The sequence below is a fragment of the Cibotium barometz genome, chromosome 48 (assembly GCF_041138505.1).
Source record: "Cibotium barometz isolate CiBa-2024 chromosome 48, ASM4113850v1, whole genome shotgun sequence".
NCBI classification, from domain to species: domain Eukaryota; kingdom Viridiplantae; phylum Streptophyta; class Polypodiopsida; order Cyatheales; family Cibotiaceae; genus Cibotium; species Cibotium barometz.
In genome coordinates, this window is record NC_141093.1 from 38,669,819 (window position 1) to 38,693,391 (window position 23,573).

At 41.0% G+C, this 23,573-nt stretch overlaps 1 protein-coding gene across 2 annotated transcripts in view; it reads right to left on the reverse strand.

Moving 5' to 3' along the window:
* Positions 1 to 11,862, reverse strand: part of LOC147611159 (HNH endonuclease domain-containing protein) — a 60,132-nt gene extending 48,270 nt beyond the window's left edge. The window contains exons 1-2 of one of the 2 annotated variants that reach the window (XM_086785829.1): positions 11,471 to 11,862; positions 10,981 to 11,103 (exon numbers count right to left, since the gene is read on the reverse strand). In XM_086785829.1, the coding sequence (XP_086641955.1) occupies positions 10,981 to 11,103; positions 11,471 to 11,708 (361 nt within the window). In that variant the 5' untranslated portion in view covers positions 11,709 to 11,862. The remainder of the gene's footprint in view (positions 1 to 10,980; positions 11,104 to 11,470) is intronic. The other variant, XM_086785827.1, reaches the window with a different exon arrangement.
* Positions 11,863 to 23,573: the final 11,711 nt, after the last annotated feature.

Below are 23,573 nucleotides of genomic sequence, written 5' to 3' on the forward strand. Positions count from 1 at the left end.
CCGTACAGAAGGTGCAGGACCTGGGATGCTAAACTGGTCCCCTGTGAGCCCAGTCCGGGACGAGTCAGCCAAGGATCCGTCTCAGTTGTCCAAGGTCAGGTGTGCATTGTCCTGCACAGGAGTCCAAGGTCAGGTGTGCACTGTCCTGCACATGAAACAGTGCTAGTCCGCACTGTGAGTCTCCCTCTGGAATGATGTTAGTGCTTCTGTGTATCTGGTATGATACCGGATGCCAGATCACTGCATAGTTAGTTAGGGTTTGCTTTTAGAACAAGGGGCCAGCCCATAGGGCTACCCCAATTCTTAGTGTGGGCATGGGGATGGTGTGAAACCACCCCCATGAGGGCCAGGAAGGCCCTCGCTGAACCCACCAGCCATGGAGGGGCTGTAGGACAGCCCTAAGGGCAGGCTAGGGGAAGCCTACAGGCTGTATAGCCTAGTTATGGTTGTAAGGGCATGTATGGGGCAGCCCATACAGGCTGCCCAGTCCCCAAACAGTCTACAAACTGTGCCCAGCCCTTTATTGAATCATGCGCCTAATACCCAGCTAGCCAAGAAGAGATGCGCAGCATTTATAGTATTTTATTCAGCATTAATACTGAATATTCAGTTGTGGGCAGAATTAAAGACAAGCCAACTGCAGTGTAGCTGGCCGACTCGTCATCCTGGAGTAGTATAAATAGGAGAGCCACAATTCATTTGTGTTATCTCACAATGCACCAAGTGCTCAAGCAAAACAGGGCTAGGACAGCCAAGAAGTTGCTAAAGCAAAGGGGTGGAGGATTGCAGGTCAAGGGCTGAGATTTCTCAGCCAAGAAAGGTCAAGATTTATGTACTTTCTTTTCAAATTTACATCATTCTAATAAAGCAAATACACCATCAGTGGTGGAGGCCGTATAGAGGGTATTTGGGACCCAATACTGTGTCCTCTCCTCTCTCCCTCTCTCTCTCTATTTTTTGCACATCTTCATTCAGTTTTGTACGTTAATTCCGTCGCGAAAAGTGTGCTAATTTCTGAGCATTGAAGTTACCAATCTCCCCCGAAGCTTCCACATGTTACATTTGCTAGGTTTCGAGATAATGCACTTTTTGTCAATCCAAAGAAAAGTGAATTTTTCAAGACCTGAATGGAGTACCTTGGACACATCATTTAAGCTGATGGCATTTCCGTTGATCCTAAGAAGATAAAATTAAGTTTTCGGAAATTGCAACACCTTTGACAGAAGTTTTAAAGTCAGCCCTTGCATTTCGATGGACAGATGATGCTTCTCACGCCTTTGATGAGCTAAAGGTTGCTTTGACAACAACCCCAGTAATGGCAATTGTACACCCCAATCTTCCTTTTGAAGTCATGACACATGCTTATGATATTGCAACTAGCGCAGTTCTCATGCAACAAGGCCGTGCCATCGCCTTTGATAGTCATAAGCATTCAACAATTCAAACATGTTATCCAGTATACAATAAGAAATTATTGGCAATTGTTCATGCTTATCAAGCTTGGAAACATTATCTTTTAGGAGCAGATTCTGTTGTGAAGACAGATCATCATTCCTTGAAGTATATTTTCACTCAACCAGTTATGAATGCACGACAAGGCAGATGGGTGGAGTATTTGGCAGACTTCCACATGACTATTGAATATGTTCCTGGTCTTTCTATCGATGCTCTTAGCACAATGCCTTAGGCCTTAGCAATGGTGATTTCTATAATTCAAATCAACATTCCAACAACTTTTGTGGATCATTATGCAGATGATTGAGATTTTGCAAACACTTTCGAGTGATTATGACTCCTAAGTCTACTCCTTTATGATTTGAAGATTTATGCAGCTTATTCTCTTGTCAATGGATTATTATATTATCAGGATCGCATTTGTGTTCCTCATAACACAAGTATGCATGAACTCTTGGTGAAGGAACATCATGAGGTTCCTTATGCAGCTCCTCCTGGTATCAACAAGACTTATCGGTTGCTGACAGTTTCTTATTATTGGCCTCAAATGAAGCAAGATGTTATAGAGTTTGTTACAACATGTTTCTCTTGTCAACAAATGAAAGCCAATAGACAAGCTCTAGCCGGTCTTCTTCAACCACTTCTAGTACCAAATGAACGTTGGGAAAGTATCAATATGGATTTCATTACATCTTTACCTCGTTCTTCAAAAGATAAAACACAGATACTGGTGGTGGTTGACAGATTGTCCAAAATGGCACATTTTATACCATGCGAGAAGACAACTCAAGCTCCGGATATTGCTTCACTATTTCTTCAGTATGCTTTCAAGATACATGGGTTGCCAAAGTCCATTATTTCAGATCGAGATCCTAAGTTTACAGGATATTTCATGACTTCACTTTTCAAGTCACTTGGCACAAATTTATTATTCAGTCCAGCATATCCGAAGACAGATGGCCAAATTGAAAGAGTTAATCAAATTCTTAAGGAGATGCTCACACATTATATTCAATCTCGCCTAGCATCTTGGGAAGATTATCTACCACTGATGGAATTTGCTTACAATAATTCTCATCACACAGCAATAGGCATGAGTCCTTTTCAAGCCGCTTATGATCATACACCAGTTGTGCCATCGAACTTTGTTCTTCAACACAAGGTGGCATTAGCGGATCAATTAGTTCAAGAAATACAAGATGTTTTTCTTCAAGTTCGAGATGAGATGATTCGAGTTCAAGAACAATATCAACAAGCCACTAACCGACGTCGCCGACATGATGAATTCAAAGAAGGTGATATGGTTCTTTTGTTCGTGGCTCCTCATCGGTATAAAACAGTGAAATCAGTTTTTCCACGACCACGTTACTATGGTCCTTTTCGGATTGTTAAGAAGAATTCTCCTTTGAGTTATAAGTTGGAGTTACCACCTTCATGGGAAAAGATTCATCCGACTTTTCACATATCATGGATCAAGAAGTTTGTACAAGGAAATTCTCCTATTCTAGACATTTCCGATTATGTTCCAAACATTGAAGATGAGCATATGATCTTGATTCCAAAGAAGATTCTTGATGTACGATAGAAAGAAACTCAACAAAAGATTACTTAGGAATTCTTGGTACAATGGAAAGATTTGGATGATTCAAATTCAACTTGGCAAAGTGATGATGATCTACCACAGTACCCAGAATTACTTCAAGAGTTCTTTCGTCAAAAACAGTCACTTATATAACCGTGGATCTTATTTTTAAGTGGAAGGGAATGTCACGATTGTGACTTAATCTCTCTGAATTACCCTTCATTACTCTTAGTCATTGAAAGGACACGAGTGAAGGGTCACACCTTGTCACATGGGTCATCACCAAAGGACACGTCTCTTCAAAGGGACACATCTATTGATTAAAGGACACATCTCTACGTCCAAAGGACATAGCTATTCATTCAAGAGTCACACGCTTTCATCAGGAATGTGCCTCTTCATTTGTACCTCTTCAAGCTCTATTTAACAAGGCCTTGTGCCTCGGAAAAAAAAAAAAACAAGGCCTTGTGTCTCAATGCAACAACACACGGCTTTCAACTCTAACAAGGCCTTGTGTCTCAATGCAACAACACACGGCTTTCCACTCTAAGCATCGTTCTTTTCCACTCTAAGCATCGTTCTTTTCAGTGTTAAGTATTTTAATCATGTCTTAAATCACTAATAGACTAAGAAATCCTCACAACGATGCCACCAGTCATTCCAAGTTCCAACAGTTGTTCGTTAGGGTACCACCCTGTTCATGAGTCTGTCAACTCTCGTGCCATGCCATTGAACTCCATATAAGCACCACCCATATGATCCATACGCATGCACAAACCATTCTAGTATATTCTTGGACTCCATATGGGCACCACCCATATGATCCATATACATTTGTAGACTACCATATGGCATAAATCTCTTTGTAGGTTCACATGTCCTGTACAAGTGCTAGATAGATACCAGTCATACGAGCCTCGCTCATCCAATCAAGAGTGCCACTCCTATCTATAGCCATGAATGAGAGCACTCAATCCTGCAGGACCACCCTCTATGTGCTGTCCATGCTGGTTTTCAGCATGACCAGCCATGCTTCATGTTTGAATTTCGCCTGTGCACCACATAGGGTTCGATCTAAGTCATGAGGATTCATCAAGATAGATATCAAAGAAATTCAGATGACATAAAGTCCGAAGCAATCCAATATTTGTCGATATGGAATGACCCAATTTTCAAATAAAAACTATTTCCCTTAGATATAGGAGGTATTTCAACAACAATTACGAGAGACGCTGGAAACAGCACTGTGCCAGGACTGAAACGCCGTTTCGGGCATGCCACGTATAGGAAACGTGTTTCTGGAGCTGAAACGTTTCAAGGAAATGGAAACGGCTCATCTTTGGCATTTCTCGCTTGTGAGAAACATCTCTCATGATGAGGAACGACCGTTTCTTGTGTCATCATGACACGTGGCCACAAACATTCACATGTGGTTGTCGGGTTGTTGACGTGGCACCCTTGGATGCTGGCTGATTGGATAAATTGCTATAAATGATTGCCGACCAGGTGGTAATGCCCTAAATGAATGCCTAATACTGCTACCAAATGTGCCGCATGCACGTGACATTCTCTGATCATCCTCTATGCGATGGACAGGCTGAGAGGGTGAATCTGGAGGATATGCTTTGTGCATATGTCTCTAGGCAACCATCTGATTGGGAGAGGTACATCCCAATGGTCGAGTTTGCCTACAAATGTGCTAAGCATTCGGCTATTGGTTACAATTGTTGGATGGGGGAGGAGATGCTATATGCGCGCACGCATACACAGTCATATCAAGCTGAGAGAGAGAGAGAGAGAGAGAGAGAGAGAGAGAGAGATGTGATGTGATAGCTGGAAGTACTCTATGATAATAATAATGTGTAGAGTACAAAGTACTAATAGTCCTAGGGCTAAAGTGCCCAACACACTAGAGTGTGTTCACATAGGGAAAAAAGTGCCCGTGTGTAAGATTGTTCACACCAGGACTTCCTAGAGGCCAAAGGCTAACAAACCCTCTACAGTGAATGGTGTGAATGTGTACAGGGTGTAGCAAACTACTCTGGTAGAGGTAATAAGTTTAAAGCTTTGCAGAAAGCTTCAAACTCCTCTCTCGAAAGAGACTTGGTAAACCCATCTGCCACATTGCCTTGTGTAGGCACGAAAGTCAAGGCTATCTCTTTTGCATGGAGCCTCTCCATGACATAATGATAATGCACTTCAATGTGCTTTGTCTGCGAATGAAGAACCGGATTCCGCGCCACTGCCAATGCACTCTGGCTATCAATGAAAATGGTGGTAGAGGACGGTTGTCTAATACCAAGATCTGCCAATAGATGGCAAAGCCATACACACTCCACAATAGTTGTGAATGCTGCCCTAGACTCAGTCTCAGAACTGGAAGTCCTTATTCTATGATGGAACATCACAATTGACTCTTATGTCTGTGCTTGACAAGAATTTGGATTTAGATGGATTTGCCCTAATGAGATATGCTATTCAATACTGAAATTCTCTATGAACTATCGTTATCTTACACTTGTAAACAATTGCTTATGAGAAGGGGGGGAATGTCACCATTTGGTCCACCCTTATGATTTGGACAGTGTCCGGCGAGCCCGGACTTAGTTTACAAAACAATTGCTTATGAGAAGGGGGGTATGTCACCATTTGGTCCACCCTTATTATTTGGACAGTGTCCGGCGAGCCCGGACTTATTTTACAAAGGATGTGAACGGAGAATTTTTTTAAGGTATGATGAGTTGCCAGGCAATCTGGAACTTGTGGACTATGGTTTCACACATACATGGTATGATGTGCTCAAGTACAAACTCGTATTTATGAGATATGGACATTTCACATAGTAGACGACAACTGTAGAGGTCAGAATTTGATATGGAACCTTTAAAGAGGTTTAACTGGCATGGTTATGCCTGAAAGATGGCCACAAAACATAAGTTTTATGGGATTTTACTCATTTATAGGGTTTATAAGGTTTATAAGTGTATGTGTACACACTCGCTGAAGTTGGGTGCCCACAACAACTAATAATTTAGAAGTGAATACACACCAAAGGTGGACTTTTAATGAACCATGGACAAAACACAAGTTTGGGGCCACATAGCTAGAATGAGCTCCACGAGTTGCTAAGAAGGACATTGTAGGTATTATGAACTAGTGGACTTGCAAAAGAAGGCAAAGGGAGTTATTTTCAGCTAGCCGACTTGCATATATGTGTATAACTAGCATGAGTACGTGCTTTCCAGGCTCTCCTTCTCTCTTGCGATGACATACAGGGTGGCGGTTTGTTGTTCCTATGTTCCACATCAATCATTTAAAGAAACGTCTAGTGAAGGTGATGAAATTGTGTCAGTGTAGGAGATCCCTATTCTCAAGGACATGACTAAGTATATTCCACTGGAGCTCGAGTTGGTTCTAGAAGTGCTACTCCAAAAAGCTCGGTCACACCGAGGACAAACGCTTCAAGAAGATGACCAAGGAGTAGTCCAAGGACCACGCCAATCTTGTTGCACAAGAAGACGAAGAAGATTTTGAAGATGTTGCATGCGCGGAAGCCTTGTTGTACTGATCCACAACCCTAAGCTTGATTAAGAACAAGATGCTAAATAAACATGATTAAGATAGAGGAGAGAGAAGAAGAGAGAGATTGGTGTCAGGGGTTTTCTTGTATTTATATGGTACAAAATGGTTGCTTATGAATGTACATGGTTTAGTGAATATCCGGATATGCATGATTAGGCCCTTGGTCAGCCCCCCCAGAGGGGTGACCTCTGGCCTCTTCTACATGACTTTTCTACTTCTAAACTGATGATTGACTTAAATGATCTGAATTGATTTGCTGAAGAATGACTTTATGCTTATATACTATGCTAGGAAGCTGGTCAGCCAGCTTCAGGAGCTGTCGGCCAGTATTGGACATCATTTGTGGATAAATTCCCTTGTAAATAGATGCGCTCAATGTTCTGCACTGCCCACACTGCTGCCCACTACCTGCCACTTGGCCACCTGCTAAATACTAACTTAATGAGGGATTAATGCTGTTCATGCCGAAGATTAGCCATGGCACGGGCATGCACGTGACAGAAGATGCGCGAGAAACTTCAGCAACTGAATCTTACGGTGATAAGTAATCTTTCTCTCAATGAGGAAGATTATGACTAGGCCTTCTAAACCCTTTCTCCCTAAGTGTCAATAAGAGTTCTTTGCCCAGGTTGTCTCCCAAAACTTGATTGTACCTATTTGTGTGTTTATTCATCTATGTGTTCTCCATCATGTGTATAATAATTGTAAGCCCTTTATTCTCTACCCCTGTTTAGATCAAGGGGGGGTGTTTTTGAGTAGATTGATGAAGGCACACGCATTAGTGGTCAAGCTCTTATATCAAACCTGTCCTGAGAGTACGAGTGTTGGTGTCATTGTGTTCTGTTGCATCACATGACACACTCTAGGGCCCAAATCGCCATGCCTATTGAAGGTCTATCTCGGGTCATCTCCACCTTCATTCCAAAGGGGGGTTTGTTGGAATTCGGAGCTTCATGTGTGAACAGCCCCTAAAAGGGGCTAAGTGTGTTAGTGTATGTGAATTACAGTCACCATAGCTCAACTCTCTCTCTCTCTCTCTCTCTCTCTCTCTCTCTCATATCTGTTCTGCCTCACTGTCTATAACAGCACGACTTGTGACCACCCTGCAAAGCGAATACTTATCACCCACAAACAAATGGCCAAAGTGGGGCTGCAAATTCAGCCGTGTTAGATCTTCTCAAGTTCTATGCTACATACCAATAGACCCTGCGGGAAAAGTATCTACCCCTTGTAGAGTTTGCCTACAACAACACGGTACATGTATCCAGGAGAGAGGCCCCATCTAAGATTGTCTATGGCAAAGTGATCTTGCCACCCATCCTTTGCACCAAAAATGATTGGCCAAGCTGACAACCGTTAAGTGAGTGTTTACCACCCATGTGGCAAAGAGTAGGTGTGGGCACCTAAAGCCCCATGCAAGACAACGACTCCCCTCCCCGCAAACTTCATTGTCATTTTTTCCTACACACGCTCTCCATCATTTTTTGCTCACACAAGGGGACTACTCACCCGCTTGCATTTCTCTCATCCTTATCTAAAGGGTACCCCTCACTATGTGTTGGTTGTTGTCCGTTCTGCTGCCCAGCTAAACCACCAGTATGGGCACCACATCATTAGGTCACCAATGTGATGTTGTACGGCTAACTCTTGAGAAGCCTGTGTTGATAGGCGACTGTTCTTGGAGAACCCCCTCGGCTGCGTTGCTGTTTGGAGCTGTTCCAGGTCTTCTACAAGCTTGTTCGTACTTGCAAGCGGCACCCGTGACCCATTGGTTGCATCCTACGCACTCTACTTCACCCACATACTTTGTTGCTACTTGGATTTGTGCGCAGGAGTGTCCTCTAGTGCCAGTTTTCCATTTCTCCATCGTGAGGATGCAACTCAGGCACTAGTACGAACACATCAATGTCGTGTGTGGACCTGGAACACTAGTTTCGTGGTTGCTTTGCTCCAACGAGAGATGGGGATTGCTGGAAAGCCTCTAGACTGACGGAATCCTTCTTCAACAAATAATCTTGTTTGGTTTCATCTCTTTTGTTCATGGAAAATCTGGCTTAAAGAGCCCATGGAACATTGTACAAAATTAAACACTGCAATAATATACTTCGTATTGAAGGGGGAAAGGGGTCAGTCCGGTCCAGCCTCAGTGTGGTGTCACTGTGCAATTGTCATTTTCAAAAATGTCATTGTCTTGGCATGTTTCCATTTCATAAGTGTTTAAATGTTAAATATTTATGAGACGGTGCCTTTGTCTTTGTCTTGGCATGTTTCCATCTCATAAGTATTTCCATTTGGCATGTTTCCATATCATAAGTGTTTAAATGTTAAATATTTACAAGACAGTGCCCAAATAGCACGCATGTCTAATCGTGTGAATTACAGCCACCAGGTTCGCACGATACACATGATCACTTGGTTGCATCTCCACTCCCAACTTTTGCACAAGTTTTGCATTCACGAAGTTGTGCGTACTACCAAGGTCAAAAAGGATGTGCGCAGTCTTCCCCAATACCGATCCATACATCTCTATATGATCATTGGGACCGAAGATCGACATGTTGAAGTTACATACCATGCACGCACTATGATCTAGAACTCTAGTATCAACGGAATAATTTTAGGGTTACCTTTTACTTCAGTCTCGTGAGCTACCTTGCTTTCTTCACCTACGAACAACTCGCCTTCGTATGGCCCTAAATGAAACACACACCATCTCGGAAAGTCCAAAGACTCTAGAGGGTTTTCTTCTCTTTCTTCAGATTGGAATCACCCAAAACTTGGGTTTGGTTTTGATTTTGTGAAGTCTTCCCAAACTTAAACTTTGGTTTATGATGGGATCCTGTTCCGAACTATTAAGTGCCAATGAGGTGATAGCTCAAGTGGTAAAGATGCTTGTCTAGGACCAAGAGCTCTTGGGTTGAAAACCGCACAAGGTGCTTCCTCTGTGGCAACGCCTACGGGCGGATAAAAAGGGCCCATGGGTGACAAAAAATGATAACTACAAGAGGATCTTGGACCTATGGCCAGTTGAAACCAAAAAAAAAACTACTTGCAGTGTGAGGTTTTCGAGAGACCTATTTCTGTGTCTGGTTGTGAGGCTTGGGAAAGTTGGGATTTCTATCTAAGGTATGATGGCATCCACTTTTTATCTGCCCGTAGGCGATGCTGCCAAGAACGCACCTTGTGGGGTTTGACCCGACGCATGTTGCACCTTGTAACCCCCACCACTCGTGAGTCACACCCCAGGAGGCCTAACGTGCCTATCCGTTGCGTGAGTGCATTACTAAGTTTGCCTAGGTATGAGTCCGTGCCACACCTCTCCTTTGCACTTCATCCCCATATCTAAACCTAACCCTCAACCTTAGCTGATCTTGAGTTAACCCTTTTCCTAGGAACCCTTGGTTGATAATATTCAAGATATCACACACACACACACACACACACAAATAATTCATTTCTCTCTCCCTCGTAATCATTATCCCCAATAGATAGTAGCTCAACCTTCGTGTTACTTCACTCATTAACTTCGTTGGTTAATTTTTACCAAGATAACTCCAATAGGAGCCCCACAGAATTTCTCATACCAAAAAAAAAATTGAATTGCTTTTTCGCAAAAACAGCTTCAATACCTCTACTTGGAGGTGCCTAAGCTATAACCGTATACCGTTGTTGGGCGCATTCCTTGCTTTGCTCCTGGCCATTACACAAAAAATCATGCAAGCTTCTCTTCCTAGCAACAAGTGGGTTTATATCCAACTATTAGTCCATGTGTATCTTTGCCTCATATTCATAAATAAGAATACTACCTTAAAAAGAGCCCTGCAATCATCTAGTCTACCATGCCAGATGGCATCCCAACTTCTCCCCAGGAATAATGAAGGGCTTTATTCTTTCATATATGGGTGACAATCTATTTTGCATGCATCATCTCCCAACATTTACGGCATGCTCCAAACCTCTCACTTCATGTCTCACACAGAAGCTAGTTCGCCCACCTCAATCCCAAGGACCTCCCGTAGAGACGAGGAACAAAATGCAGCATGTCCATCATATGAGTAGAATTAAATTCATTTTACTCTTGAAGCATTCTAGCCCCAACAAATCACCCCGACCCTAAAGATGCCCCTATTTTCCCTTCAAATGTTTAACACATAACCCTTTTATATAGTTAAATCAGTGTGTTGATGCAGCTACATCATTAAATACAATCACCTCCACCCTATCCTCAGTTCACATTGATTGGCCTATAAACTCAATCTCCTTGTAAACCTACTAGATCTGACCTTTAATACACCCTTGTTTGCAACTGGAAAACCATAGTAATGGAGCTGCATATATGTTTTTGAGAGGTATGCACTAACCTGTGAACTTGAGATGGCAAGAATACTGTTCAAGTTCTTCCTTGCGCAAATCTTCCTTGTTGCTCTTGTAACGGTTTACTCGAGACTGAAGAATTTGACAATTCTTTGCATCTGACTCTCCACCTATACATAACAAGAGCCCAAAATTTACATTCACAACACACATAGATGCATGCCACACACACACACACACATGCACACACAAGTAACCGCATGCTTGCATGTGAGTGTCAGTATACCTACATATATATGTACCATACACACTCAAGTACAGATATGCTTACATGTGTGTGTGTGTAAGTAGTATGTATACTTGCATATTGATGCATAAAGTATACACACACACACACACACACACACACACACACATGAAGCCGTTTGGTGAAGCCAGAAAACCCCCAATTTTGGTTTTTCAATTTCATATATCATGCACACATTTGTATAGGGTTTTCCCAGCTGCAGGTAGTAAAATGGTGTGTCGTAGGGGGACCTTTAGAGTAGGGAAGGATGTGATCGTATTCGTGGCAAAGGCAGCCATCGCAGCGGGTGAACTTGCGGCACACGATGTTTCCAGCGGAGTCCTTCCGCCAGCGCTCAGGATGCCGCCCGGACACCACATCAGCCTTCTGCCAGCACAGGCTCCTCGCTTTCTCGTCGAAACTTCGCGTCCTCTTTGTTGGGCTTACATTTCCGTTCTTGTTGTCCGGCGAGACACCCACCTCCTCCATTGCAGCTGTGGAAGAAGAGATGTTTACTCTCTAATTACAAGCTCTAATCACATCGCAGCTGTTGTGAAGAGATGCTTACTCTCTAATTACAACCTCTCTAATTACATTGCAACTCTTGAGGAATTGGTGAAGCGTGTGCGTGGGGTAAGGTCTCCAGATCGAGTCTTCACTGCTTGGTACAAATTAAAAAATCTAGTATTAAAAAAAAACCTTAAAATATGGCACCAAAATGTTTCTGGCATTTCCACTAAATATATTATTCGGAATATTTCATTTTAACAAATGATATCAAATTCTTTGAAAAGAACTGAAAAATATCAACAATCATCAAAATTTTCTCCTTGCACCCTTTCAAAATGTCGGTCGGGTATGCATGATTACCGAGCAAAAATCCACAAGTAAAAAAGTCCAAGCAAATATTTTTGTACCGTCTTTACGAATATATTATCTCAATGAATTAGGATGCTAGAAATAAGAGCCAATGACACGTCGAAGAAACCCATTTGCCATCCTTTTGCTTGTACATGTGCTTATGTTGAGTGCTTATGTTTAACTAGTTCATAGAAGCCATATCATTGACACATCAAGGATACTAGGTCATGTGAGGGCATCTATTAGAAAGTCACCTCAAAAAGGAGGGAGCTCAAAATGACATTTGCTAACAAGGAGTATGAAACACAAAATGTGTAGCTCATATCCAGTATAGTTCTAACATCCACGAACAAATGGAATAAATTGTAAAGAACATTTAAAGCTATTGATAACAAGAGTCATGAAATCCAAAATGTCATGCTCATATTCATAATAGTACCAACATTCAAAAAGAAAGCCAACACCCACATATCTAAAAGTATGAAATCCAACATAGATGAGTTCCAAAAGGCAATTGAAGCTAATCGTAACAAGAGTGTGAAATTCAAAATGCATGCCTCATATCCCAAGAAATAACTAACATCCAATACCTAGCTCATATCCAAGATAGTACCAAAATCTAACAAATAAGAGTATGAAATTCAAAATGCTTGGCCCGTATCCAGAATAACACCAATATCCACAAACAAGACTATGAAATCCAAAATGTCTGGCCCATATCCAAGATAGCACCAACAAGCCAAAATATTTAGCTCACATCTATTAAAGATCAATATATCCACTAACAAAACTAGTATAGAAGACAGCCTTTCCTCTTCTAAGTTCTCCTTCTTCTGAGGTGTGCTTCATCTTCGTGTATCTAGCCAAATCGTCTCTACATAGCAAGGCTATGCACTTGAACATGTATCTAGCCATAGTCTTTGCATAGCGGGCAAGGCACTTGAACATGAAACATAGAAACTCACTTAAATGCCCATAGCAAGGCAAATCTCTTCATCTTCATGTATCTAGCCATAGTCTTTGCATAGCAAGGCAAGGCACTTGAACACAAAACATGGAAACTCACTTAAATGCCCATATCAATGCCATTCATTCAAAAAAAGCTACCATTTCTATACTCACCAATCCAATGGTAGGCTGACATTGATTTCTTCCTCTGCATAGCAAGGCAAGGCACTTGAACATGAAACATAGAAACTCACTTAAATGCCCATATCAAAGCCATTCATTCAAAAAAAGCTACTATTTCTATAAACGGCTGCTATTGTGTAGAAGATCCCTCACCTGTATAAATAGCATCCACCATACCCGCTAGGGGTCCAATACATATCTCCCTATCCATCTCTACTTCTAGGCAACAAGCGACTGGAGTGAATTGTTGCTTTCAGAGTTGGCCCTGTCCTTGCCCCCCCAACTCTAGAATGAAGCCACATGGAGAGCAAAACATCTCCGTGAACATCAACAAAAATGAAGGGCTCCTCTCAAGAGAGCCACACCATGCCCTCCCTTGCACTATGCAAGTAATGTGGTAGCATGTTGTTATCCAAGTGGATTCTCATCATGGAGGCCGCACCCTTGAATGGATGCATGAAAAAAGTGGCTCTTTGTCCCATCCTCCAAATAGCCAAAACATGAATAAAATAAGACTGCTCCACAAAATAAGAGTTAGATTCCAAGTTTTTAAGATGCTCAACTCAACGAGTTGAAAACGAACATGTAAAGACTTACCTTCACAACAATCCTAGTGTGTATCTTCTATGCCAAGAGGGTCCATGCTTTGAGCTATCCATCTAAAGCAAATCACAAATTTTGAGTTAGATTCCAAGTTTTTAAGATGCTCAACTCAACGAGTTGAAAACGAACATGTAAAGACTTACCTTCACAACAATCCTAGTGTGTATCTTCTATGCCAAGAGGGTCCATGCTTTGAGCTATCCATCTAAAGCAAATCACAAATTTTGAATGACATAAGAATCAAAGATAGAAGCCATAAGTATTGATCAAGCATTGAAGGAAAATAACTTACCTATAGGCCACTTCCAATTTCATTCGTGCAACCAGCACAGGTGGTGGACAAATAACCAATGTCCATCCATTATCATCCACCACCATCATTGATGCAACAATGCCCAAGGAAGAGGAGATATGACCCTCTATCAAAACATTCCAATTTGGAACGCCTATAGGAGATCCACTATGCAAAGGTATGCACTCCAAGTAGTCAGTTGTGAGTTACGTTGCCTCCCTGACTGCTTAAGGAGTGTAAAGAAAAGGTGTAGGTTTTGGTACCCATCCCCAAGGTGTGCATGGATTATCTCCTTGCCTAACTTGGTGTAGTCAAACTCCCATACATTTATGCAAGTCCTAGGAGATAGAGGTCGTTTCTTCCAAGCTGACAAAGAAGACAATGGGACCTAAACAAACTCAATGGTATGGGACTTTCTTACTATCCTAGAGTCATCATGAGTTGGTGGAGGATCTGTGGGCACAAAAGCACATGAAATACCAATATCACAATAGATAATCTATGAAGATAAGGTTACATTAGATAATATAACTCACGGTGTCCACCCAAGTCTTGGTTCTTAGGTCTCCCATACCGCCATGGATTAGGCACCCCAATATTGCCTTGTTGTTACTGCACTAAAACTGCCTTTACTGCACCTCTAGCTTTTTATGTTTCTCCTCATCCATGTTCCCATAGGATCCCGAATTTAATTTACATTCACCCTTTGAATGCTTGAATGCTTGAATGAAAAATCCATGGGACATATAAGAAAGGTTAAATGACACATGACAATTCAAGAAGATGATTGGGAAGGCAACTTGCATGATAAGTGTACCTCTCAAACATCACAGTCTCCTCCTCCTCCAAACACATCCCACTTCTCATATCTAGCCACCATGGACAATGCTTCCTCTCCCACTCTGTCAACTTGATCTTCCCTTATGGACTCTTTTATCCTCATGAAAGACTTTGCATGTACACATGAAATATGTCGGAGGAGTAAGAATTGTCAATGCTTTACTTTTTTAGTTTCCACCAAATGGCCAAGGAGCCTATCCAACACCCACGCAATAACCTAATGTTACAACACTATGACATTGAAGATCACAACACCACTATGACAAACAAGGGTAGAAATTTGCACATCATCTTAGGTTCACAAGGTCAACCTGCTTTGAAGGTAGTGTAGCCACATACAAGAAAGAGACAAAGGGCTCATATAAATCCCCCCTATGCCTTGCAACAATATCCTTTAAAAATTCTGCAAGTATAGGATGCTCTAGCAGCTAAAGAGGGGCCACACCAACAATTGAAGCCCGAACCTATGTCAACAACCTATGGCACTCTAAGAAAACCTGGTCCATAAACATCTCCTTTGCTAGGCATGGTCACTAGGTGGCATTCCATAAGTGGTCTCTTCAAGTTTTGGTCAGCCCCCATAGCAATGATAAAAAAGAAACCTACATGCTTGATGCACGCAACAATGGAAACTTGATAAAGCTTCTCAACATTAGTTTTAGCAACTGGCTCTTCATATGGCAAAGACCATAATTTAAACCATTCATATGGCAAAGACCATAATTTAAACCATTCTCTGCCATTTGTAGAAGCTAGCTCTTCATATGGCAAAGAGCATAATTTAAACCATTCTTTGCCATTTGCAAGATTTATTATTAACAAAATCTATGTCAACCAAGCAAGGCAACTTAGGATGCCATAAAACCAAACAAGTAAAATGGGATAATGAAAGTCCAAACTCATCCTATGTACCTTTTGCATGTATGTCTGAGTAATAGCCTTTCTTATCCCATTTATTTTGATTGCTCTCTCATCCTTATCCATATTGGTTGGAAACTTCTTACACATTGTTTAAAATCAACTTTCCACTTACCCTTTAATGAAGAGGGTTCAAAGGTAACACAATCAAAATTTAGAGGCATAGTACGGTGAAATGCAAATAAGAAAAGGTAAATGGTCCAAACATTTTGCTGCATAAACCATGCGACCAAGGATGGCTTGAGTGAAGGGATACCAAACCCTCTTCCCTTGACTAATCTTTTTCTGTCCAATAACTTGAATGTGCTTCTTCTCTTCTTATATAAACCCTCGAGGAACAAGTGTGCATCACACTTTAAGATTTATCACCACTATTGCTTTCTCATCCAACCTTGAATAGATAATAAATAGTTAACACCAAAAAGAGAAATGAGGTAATAGGTTATATACACAATGAAAAAGTAGTAATTAAAAAAACTTACATATTAAATCTTTGTAAAATAGTAATCAATCTCAACTCATCCTTAGCCTTTGGAGCTATAATATGTGCATGAACCCTTGTGTCTTGCCTTATTATTTATGTAAATCTCTCTAATGCTCTCCATCCTCCATCCAAGAGGCAATCCAGTGGTTCCCCCCTCACACAAACAACATCTTATTAGGAAAGATATTGCCAATAAGCATGATTTTCTCGAAAGCTCATTTTTAAACTCTTCATTCACAAGCAGCCTTATCCCCCATGAATTTCTCATTTCATCATTGGTTGTCCCATCAGGTAACCCAACTGAGAGATAAAGGGAGACATCCCTTAGTCTCAAATGCTCTTGTTAGAACAGAAATATCTTCCATGAGTTGCCTTACCTTTGGATTAACTAGGCATCTACATAAAGGAATACGTGGAGGTACCATATCTTTGTTTTGACAGTCTCACAGACGCAAGAATGTCTCCTCGAGTCAGGGATAAACTCCTCACCATACCCTCCACCTTACCCTTCTCACTTGCCTTCTTACCTGTTCAGCCATGTTCAACTTGCACCTCTTCACCCACCAGCATCTGGAGTAGTTGACTTGAATGCTATATCAAAATACTTCAATGGTGTTGATCTCTCTGGGCTCTTTGGCTCCTCTTGTCCATGTTGTCCTTGATCCTTTTCCTTCCTATTCCTCACATTCAGTTATGCAACATTGTTAAACATGCTTGCACATGTGTTTCTTGCTTTGTTAGTCGAGAGGAGTATCATTCCTCACATTCAGTTATGCAAGATTGTTAAACATGCTTGGGATGCACTTGCATCATTGTACTAGGTATATAATGAAGCATGTGTTGCTTATCTACGCAAGCAATTAGAGTCAGAGCATATGAATGAGGGAGACTCAGTGGATAGTTTCATTATAAAAATCAAGGATTTTAAGGAGTACTTGGCCAGTGTTGATGAAATATTTCCTGACAATTTATTGGTGCCCTACGGTCTTAAATGCATTTCTCGACTCGTATCTAAGTTTTGCTTCTACCATTAGACTCACAATGAAAGGTAATCCAAATGCCTTGAAGTTTGAGGAGTTGGTTCCTGTGCTCTTGTAAGAAGAGAAATCCAAGTAAAATAGATTTGTTATACCTATAGGAGATCAAGCTTTTGCTACCAGCAATCAACATGATATGAGGAGTTATTTGCACCTATAATAGTGTTTCCTTGTGGAGCAAAGTCAAGTGATGAGAATAAACTATGAATGACAAGTAATTTGCTTACTAGCACCACGATCACAAAATACCAGGCATGCACATCTGTAATAGCCATCCATACATCCTTATGTAAAGGGTCAAAATTGCATTGCATAATGAAAGTATAATTATCATGTACATAGTTTGCAACTTCTTTGTCTTTTGCATTAGATGTTGACACATCACCTACAGCCATACCCGAGTCTTTATTTTTCTTCTTCTCCAGCCGATTCCCGCACTCATTAATGTAGTGACTAGGTTTCATTTTCCCTTTTTCTTTGGCTTGCCACCTTTCTTGTTTGTAGTAGGCTTGCCCGATGACTTTGATTTTGTCTTGTAAAACTAACTCGAGGAAAGGATTTACCTTTTTCTTTGGCTTGCCACCTTTCTTGTTTGTAGTAGGCTTGCCCGATGACTTTGATTTTGGCTTGTAAAACTAACTCGAGGAAAGGATTTTGGCTTGTAAAACTAACTCGAGGAAAGGATTTACCTTTGCTCTACAAATGGTGGAACAATCATGCTCTCAAATGTAATATATGTACTAGGGATCAAGAAGAACTTATTATATGTCTGCCATTACTAAGGCTGGCTTAGTGGTTCTGTTTATGGATGACAGATGTATTGTTCATGATCACTGTGATGGGAATACAATTGTTGCTTCTGGTACTTCGTCTCATGGCCTTTACATGCTAGATGCAAATGAAAGACAAAAGCATGTTGTATGTATAGTTTCTACCATAAAGGAATGGGTGATGCTAAGCTATGGCATGCATGCTTTGGTCACTTGGAATTTGGCAGTTTGCTACGTTTACATAAGGATGACATGGTTTCTGAGCTGGCACATCTTGGAGCCCTTATCAAACATGTTTGTGAGGGCTGTATTCTTGGAAAAATACAATGGGCATTATTTCCCAAAGATGGTTCAGTTAGAGCTATCAAAAAATTGTAGCTTATACATAATGATGTATGCAGTCCTATGAGGACACCATCTATTAGGGTCTACCTCTATTTTGTCACATTCACTGTTGATGATTATTCTAGACATACCTGGGTATATCCATTGAAAGAGAAATCATAGGTTTTTATGTGCTTTAAACACTTTGTTTTGCTATGGTTGAAAATGTTTCTACATGTAAGATTGGTACCTTGCGTACTGATCAAGGGGGAGTATATGTCTGAGTTTCATGCATACATGGCTGATTATGGGATAAAACACAATGTATTGTGCCCTACACACCTTAGCAAAATAGTAAAGCTGAACCCAAAAATAGGTCTCTCATGGAGATGGCATGTTGTTTGGCCAAAAGCCAAGAGTTACCTCATGGTTTTTGGCTAGTAGTAGTCATGCGTGTAACATATGTTTTAAACACGCATCCTACAAAGACTTTTCATACAATTACACCTTTTGAAGCTTGGAATGGTAGAAAGCCCTTTATGGCTTACTTATGCATTTTTGGTTGTCTTGCTTATATACTTGTGCCTAAACAAATTTGTAGATGATAAGACTGTTAAATGTATTTTTGTGGGGTAAAAATCCTCCTAGAGAGGGAAAAAGTGCCCCTCATGCAACTCATGCAACTAAAAATAGGGTAGAGGAGTCTCTAAATAAGATACAAGTTGTGATCAAGTGATTATGTAAGTTTGGTTCATGTCTAATCATAATTAGTGTCTGTGGTTGAGTCAAGACTTATGTTATTCCAACTTGACAAGTTATAGAGGAGAGTACACCACCTTGAATTATGTCATGTATGTGGTTGAGTCAAGACTTATGTTGTTCCAACTTGACGAGTTATAGAGGAGAGTACACCACCCTATGTTGTTGTTAAGGGGGGACTCTTACTCATTGTGTCAAGGAGGTATGTTAGACTTGGTTCATGTTCTTGTAAGAAGTTGGTCTTAAGGGGGGATTGTTGGATAAATGTAATCCCAACTCCTTAGTCCAATTTAATATGTGGTGGTTAGGCTAGTGGTCAGTGGTTGGTGTGTAAAGCCTACAAATGGTTGGTGCATATGGTTCATGCAACTCATGCAACTAAAAATAGGGTAGAGGAGTCTCTAAATAAGATACAAGTCGTGATCAAGTGATTATGTACGTTTGGTTCATGTCTAATCATAATTAGTGTCTTCTTGTGTTAATCTCAAAGTAATTTTGTGCATATACTAGTTTTTGTCTCTCATATTCATGATGTTTTGTACAAGCTTTGATCCACCTTGAGTATGTTCTTCATAGTTGAATTATCATATCCAATAGCAAATAGGGAGCATGTGCTAGTTTTTTAATGGTAATCGCAAGCAAATGAGAGAGAGAGAGAGAGAGAGAGAGAGAGAGAGAGAGAGAGAGAGAGGGGGGGGGGGAGGAGGGAGAGAATCCATTATGAACTTACACAAAAGAATGCAATCATGACACAAAGGAATACATGAGAAGAGAATTATGATATATTTAAATGTGAACTTGAATGAAGCTTTAGAGAAACAATCTTCTTTACAAATTAACCAATAAATGAATTCCCATCGCTCTTTTTCTCTCAAAAAGTTAAAAAGCCAAATTAATCACTAAGGCATCCTAAAGACTATCCAAAATAGACCAAGAAAATGGGAAGTACAATCTTCTTTCCAAGCAATTGAACTCCTAAAGAAGGTAGGCAAAAAAAAAGAGTAACCAAGTTGTGAAGTACTAACACAGAAGGCTCTCTATGAGGACAACAAATGTAAATATAATGGACATAAATATAATGCGGACATAATGGATCATAGGAGGAAAAAAGGAACTTGGTGCACTGCAACACATGATGGTATCAAATCTGCAAGGACAACATCCATACAAGTGAATTTTCTTTCCATAATGCTAAAAACCAGGATACATCAAGGACAATATATACCTTTGCCGTATATGGATGTAGAAGGTGCTCATAGATTACTTCATCATTCTCTATTGAGATCACATGTCGATCCATGTATGTAGCAACTAGCCCTAGTGTGCCGGTCCTCCCGGGTGAAGAGGGACACAATGTACTTGCAAAGCTTTGAACTCTTTTACAACCCCCCCTCCATGGATGATCTTTTTTTTAACCCAATTCTTAGATGGCACACTACACACACAACAATCAACACACATGTTACTAGTTATGAAGGTTTAATGTTCATATTCTTTATGAGATTACCAATATACTCACTTGTCATGATTGAGATCAAGCTCAATGTCAAAAGCTCTACGTCAAACTCATCCCCAAGTTCCATTTGTCTCACTTGATCAGAATGAAGCTCAAGGTCTCTCTTAGGAGCAAAAGAACGTAGAAATGTGGTTTTGAGAAGAGACATGTCACCTACCCCAATCAATATACCAAACTTTTGAGGTCTACTCTTTGTTCATAGTGAGGAAAGGAGAATTATACACATTAATTACCTTTGTTGCCATTTGTCCTTTCTTCCATCCAATGGCAGGTGTGCATTGAACCACTTGCTGATGGAAGAACACAAATCCCTTCTATCCCAGCACAAGACTCAACCTTATATGCCTCTTTCATTGCGTACAAGCACACAAAGAATCCAATATCATACATGCAAAAGTTTGCTAAATTGAATGCTGCTGCATGATGCAAGTCCACATCAACTCGATTCCCCTTGGGCACTTTTGTTTGAGAGCAGCCCTCCACCATGGTGTTTGAAGGAAAATCAACAAACACCATGTCCACACAGTAGTCTACCATCTTTTCCCTTACCTTCCCCATGGTACAAATGATATTCAATCCTTCCAAAAAATATTCCATCATATTTTATGGCACCTCAAGGCTCTGTATGTCACGAGCAAGGTCAATAACATTTATACAGTATGCCAACACTGTGTGCACACAATAGCATCATACAATCAACCAACGATGTAGTCTATTTAGGAATCAAAGTTAATTAACCAACAATGCAGTCTCTAAGATCTTACCAAAAGGTACTAGGTGGGTCTTGAGTGTTGTATCTACCCTGGCTTCATCACAACCAGTAGTGGAGCTACTAGTCTACTGACACCCCTTTGTGTAGAATGGGCTTGCTTCATTGCCTCGAGTAGACTAGCAGCTCTTGAGTGTTATATCTACCCTGGCTTCATCACAACCAGTAGTGGAGCTGCTAGTCTACTGACACCCCTTTGTGTAGAATGGGCTTGCTTCATTGCCTCGAGTGGCTTTTGAACTATATCTCTACCCAGGTTCACAGGTGGTGTGACAAATGTACTACTTGAGTGGCTGGTCTATGCATGTGAGGTGGAAGGCTAGTTTTGCCAGAATAAAAGGCACATCATTAAAAGCCTCACCAACACCTTTAAAAATAAACACTTGCTTGTGTGAAGGTTTAAAACATACCTCAACAGTGGTCTCACGGTCTTGCCAAATCACCACTAAAAGTCATATGTCTCCTGTATAAGTGAATTTATTGCTCAGGAGTCTCATTGCAATCAAGGTCTAGCCACCATGGGCAATGTTCCCTCTCTAGCAGACAATGCCTGAAAGCATGTCACTAATAATAAGTGCACACACACAAACACTTAAATGTCCCAACTTAAAACAAGAAATGTCAAAACTTACTCGGCCCGATCTTCGTACATGTAAGTTGGAGTATTAGCTGATGTCCAAACCGCTGCTAGGGGAGGCATTGACTCAAGGCCACCAGAGATGAACTGCTGTTGTAGCCATCAATAGACCACACGGTGTGTAGTAGACTTCAAGGTAGGTTGCTCGTCAATAGGCAGATTGTGACAGAACCCTCCATGGTGTGTCTTGAATGCCTTCTTGAAAATAACTCTCTTGCATGTCACTACATATTCCTTAAACTCCTTTTTAGAGGGGAGGCAGACCTGGTCAGCCATTTTGATTTCAACTAGCAAAGCCTGATCGAATTCTACAATTTGCAGCAGCCAGAAAACAAACACATGAAGCCAATCTCTCATCTTCCTCTTATCAATTTGGGAGATACTCTAAGGCGCGAACATTGGACTGCTCAATGTTTAGCAACCCAACCAAATATGATTTTGCAGCATCCTTCACACATGCCATGCCAATAAGGTATAGCTTCTCCTCTGTGGCTATATGCTTGGCCGGTTCATGCCATGGTAGGAAGAGCAAAGCGTGCCAGTAAGCCTCTCCGTTGTGTGGGTCAGCTAGGCGCGTCATTTTGTGTGCCTTGTTTCGGTGCAAAACCTCCACCTGTTCTATAGCCTTTCGATGACCGGCATCATCCATGTCCTTTGCTTTCTCCTCACATCAATGCGCTGCTCCATCTCATCTTTGAAAACAAGCTGCGTCAAGATTTGAATTGGGATTTTGTACCACCCCTTTTTCCCACACATATCAATGTTGCAAGTGAGTTCCTCCTTAATAAATACATGGTCCTTGTCATCAACCTCCTGCACCAACAAAGTGGTTAAGTGTGACTCACCAAGCTGCCTTAATTGAAACACCCTATCTCTGAATGTGCTTGGTACGTAGCCAAACTCATTGACCATGAATATTCATATGGAATAGTTAGCATGTATAAAGCAATGAACAAAGAAAAAGAAATTACAAATATCATGGACAAGCACACATTCTTACTTGTTCAATCTTGTCATAGAAAATAGCAACTCCCCGACATCACCTTTGTTAAAATCGACAAACTCACATTTCATAGAGCAGTGCCAAGATATGTCCGTAGGATGATCTTCAACATGTACCAAAACACAAAAGACCAAGCATTGTTACAAAAGAATTCCAAAACTTTGAAATTATAGCACTGAATAATACTTTGCTTGATGCACTCCATAAAGGCCTTCCATCTATTGTTGCCATCCAAGATATGCACCATCTTTCCACTAAAGAATGGGCCCCATTCATTGTCAATATGTAGGAGTGCCATAGGAGTGCCTCAAACTGGTCATTCATTACCCTCCAAGCATTTGTCCAAGACTGAATATGAGTCTCTGTGTGTGATAGGTGATTCCTCCCCTTCTGGGTCAATCATGGACACA